Source organism: Salvia hispanica, chromosome 4 (assembly GCF_023119035.1).
Source record: "Salvia hispanica cultivar TCC Black 2014 chromosome 4, UniMelb_Shisp_WGS_1.0, whole genome shotgun sequence".
Taxonomy (NCBI): domain Eukaryota; kingdom Viridiplantae; phylum Streptophyta; class Magnoliopsida; order Lamiales; family Lamiaceae; genus Salvia; species Salvia hispanica.
In genome coordinates, this window is record NC_062968.1 from 48,568,501 (window position 1) to 48,572,505 (window position 4,005).

General features: G+C 40.4%; 1 protein-coding gene across 1 annotated transcript; it reads right to left on the minus strand.

The window, feature by feature from the left end:
- Nucleotides 1–763: 763 nt before the first annotated feature.
- On the minus strand, nucleotides 764–4,005 carry LOC125221790 (probable receptor-like protein kinase At5g59700). Its single transcript, XM_048124041.1, has one exon. It carries the CDS (start codon nucleotides 3,537–3,539, stop codon nucleotides 984–986), a length of 2,556 nt encoding a protein of 851 aa, XP_047979998.1. The 5' UTR covers nucleotides 3,540–4,005; the 3' UTR covers nucleotides 764–983.

Sequence of the window (4,005 nt, forward strand, 5' to 3'; positions counted from 1 at the left end):
GCTGAGATTTGCTTTGATTTTTGACAGACTTTGCCTTATGGACCATAGTGCGCCCCTACTAAAGTATTCCTCGTATGTACATTAATTTAAAACATAAACAACCGAGTGTTCAAACTTCAAATCTTAAGGCAAGATTTATTCATGACAACAGATATTCGATGAATAAATTACAAATATTTTCAATTATTGTGATTAAGAAACATGCATATTTCTCTTGTAAAATCCACTTTCCAATGTTCGATGAATAAATTACAAATATTTTCACTTAATGTGGTTTAGAAACATCCATATTTTTCTTGTAATATCCACTTTCCACCTATATGATTCGTTTGATCACAACAATCATACACACCATAATTGTGGAGTTTGATTTTAACAAAGTTATATCACTACTTATAACGGTAAAGTATATGAATGCAGAAACATAATCTGAAGCTAAAAAAAAAAAAGCTATATGCAATGTACTAATTTGATAGCCTAGATATAGGAAAAATTAGAAAAATTATCTTGATCCCTTAGATGTGTGCCTGGAGTCTAAATTATGGGTCTTCTTGTCCGACCCAAAATGAGGAAATTTATAGGATAAATCACTATTTCTTTTATAGGTAAATAAATCTATAAAAACATAGCATAAATAAAAGGGGATACCAGCTATCTAATATACCAAAATGACAAATGCAAATTCCAATGAATAAACAAAAGACTACTACGCGTTACCAGTGTATGCATCAATTCTGCTAGTTTGTGCTGAAACAGATTACAATTGCAAGAAAACCAAGGATACGTATATATGTCTCGACGAGATCTTAGTAAATATGATTACATAGGGCAGAGGCCCTCCAAAAATCTCAGGTTTCAATTTTCAAATTATATGAAAGCAGGAAACGTACATGATAAAACACAAGTAAAGATTACTCGAAAATGATACATGAACATAGATAAATGGAAATCTCAAACATAGAGATCATCCATAAGCATTTAAATTACCTCCCCTCAGACTTGACCAGCTGTGAGAAAACTCTACTCATTGAAACACCGGAAAGATCATCAACAACTGAGGTCTCAAATTGGGCAACGGAAGTGGTAGTGTCGCCATGGTTGAACTCGCCAACTTGTGGAGACAGGTGGCCAATAGCATTTGTGCTGTTCTCATCGGGATCATTCTGGATGACTGCCTCTTGAAGCTGAAGAGCGTATTCAAGATTCCAAAGAACGTCACCCATCGAGGGTCTGTCCACCCCATAATCGGCCAAGCATTTCTCTGCTGTTTCTCCAAACTTTCTGAGGGAATCGGGTCTTATCTTCCCCACAAGATGCTTATCGATGATGTGATCCAGCTGACCCTTCTGCTGCCAGTTCATTGCCCATTCAGCTAAGTTAACCATTTCTCGAGAAAGAGTTGGATCTATCACAGGCCTGGCGCATAGAACTTCAAACAAGACCACACCAAATGAGTAAACATCTGATTTTTCTGTCAGCTGCTGCCTTCTGAAATACTCTGGATCGAGGTATCCGAAGCTTCCTTTGACAGCTGTGCTGACATGAGTTTGATCAAGCTCTGGCCCCGTCTTAGAAAGTCCAAAGTCAGCAACCTTAGCCATTAAGTTCTCATCCAGCAATATGTTTGCTGACTTCACATCACGATGAATAACTGCTTTGGCATACCCGGTGTGGAGATAGTGCAACCCTCTTGCAGCTCCAATGCATATCTCAAGTCTCTCTTTCCAGCCTAAACTTGGATTATCAGAACCGTACAGATGGCTTTTGACGGTTCCATTCTCCATGTACTCGTACACCAGAATCATCTCATTTTTTTCATCACAGTAACCAATCAAGGAAACCAAATGGCGATGGCGGAATTGGGAAAGCATCTCAATTTCAGTTCTGAATTCTGCTAAGCCTTGTTGGGACCTGGGATTGCCTCTCTTAACAGCTACCTTTGTACCATCATGTAGTTCTCCCTTGTAAACCTTGCCAAATCCACCGACTCCAATCACCCAGCTCTCATCAAAGTTGTTTGTTGCATCTTGAACTGCTACAAAGGGGATGCGGTAGCTCATGTTAGAACCAACACTAACTGTTGTGCCAGTTGAATATTTGCTTCCCATGGTATGGGAAGCTCCACCATTAACCGATATAGGAACCCATGTTTTTGAGAATTTGAGACGTTCTTGTTTCCTTCTCCTGTGCATGAAAAACAGAATCCCGACCAAAATCAATGCCACCGGTACCCCAACACTCACACCCACAATAATTCCCCATTTCTTCTTTGATTTAGGAAATGATGGCAAAACAGATGCCCCCGCAAGACTGTCCTTGGCATTTCTTATTTTCATAACCTCCAACCCGTTAAGAAAGGCGTCAGGGTAAGAACTTGCAGCAGATGGGCCAATGCTTACACTAACGTTAGGTTTAGTGAGCACCGGGGTAACAAAATCCCCAAAGAAAGCAGTGGCCAACTTCCCATTAAGTTTTGAAGCTAGTTCCAGATCCCGATAAACGACATATGTGTCAATGTAAACATTAAAGACGAGATCTATAGATGATGTACTCACAATGTCACAGAAGTGCAACCGAACCAAGTACTGAAAACCAGGATCCACCGGGATGTCCCAGGTGACATTAAAATTGCTCCTAGGATCACTACCAGAGTCCATCTTGGTGCAAGTCCCGTAGACAGTTTGTGGTGCAGCGTCTGACGTTGCACCACCAGCAGCGTACTGGACGGCTGGGATATTGGATTTAGTAGTAGCAAGATTCGGATCTTTCAAATATGAACTATCTGATTCCCAGTTACGCCCCAACGTATCATTCACCAATGACACGAACGGGCCACCCATATTCAACCGGGCAACAGTCTGCAGAGACTGAGCCGTCAGCCCAGTAAACTGACCTGAAGAACTGTATAGCTGTGCAGAATCAGCTATGAGGTCATTGGGCACGGAAACAACCTCAATTGCATTAACAAAAGCAATTGAATTGCTAGAAGGAGAAAAGGTGATGACAAGGTCTCCCTTCTCCACATTAACAGAGTATTCCCTAACAATAGCAGCCTTAGGGGTGAAATCACTAAGCAGTGTAGTCTTCTGGGAGAAAACAGAGAAACTAGCAGATTTCATATCATAATTGGGATAGTCAAAAGGGAAGAAATTCAGGCGGATCCAATGCCTACCGCCCTGCCCAATCGGAAACGTATACCTAGACGGCCCATTAAAGATTCTAGCAGTTCTAAACAAAGGGGAATCTTCAGCTCTAGTAATCGAATTGAGATTGCTATCAGCCAATATTTCCTGAGGAGTTGACAGATATTTCGCAGCAGATTTATCAGCAACAAAAGTAATATTACCGACAACGACATCACTCGACGATCCACAGTTGACATAGTATTGATCAACAGGTGTAAATCCCCTCGAACAGCAAGCAAGATTCAATAGCAACAAAACCCAGATTGAAAACCCAAATCCCATCATCAGAAATTGAGCTAAGATAACACCTCCCAACTCAAAACAGCACGCAATTGAGGTCAAATAACAGCGCATCAAAGGAATTCTAGAACAGAAAGGAAAGATTGCAACTTTGAGATCATACAAGGTCCGAGAGGCAGTAGGAAAACCAGATTTGTGTTGAATTCATTGAATAGGGGGAGAGAGAAAAGGGGGAAGAAACCAAAAAAATGAAATATGAGGCTGACCAAAAATGAACGGAACAATAACAACGCAAACAAACCTGGCCTCAAGTTGAACTGAATGGCCAACTGGATATTGACAGAAATTTGTAAGGTATAGTTGTATTCCTAAAACGATCGCACTACATAGTATAATCTGTTTTATTTAATACTCCTACTTAGATTTATGGGAAAATCGAAAGGAGACAAGGCGAAGATAAAAAGTATATAATCGGAAGTATACCTCTGGAGGAGAAAAAAGGGTAAACAACTGTATATGTGTGAGAGAGAGAGAGAGAGAGAGTAGTGGAAATAGGGTTGATTAAAATGGGGTTGATACG

Coding starts and splice junctions, on each gene's coding strand:
- LOC125221790 (XM_048124041.1), bottom strand. CDS start 3,539: ATGCGCTGTTATTTGACCTCAATTGCGTGCTGTTTTGAGTTGGGAGGT.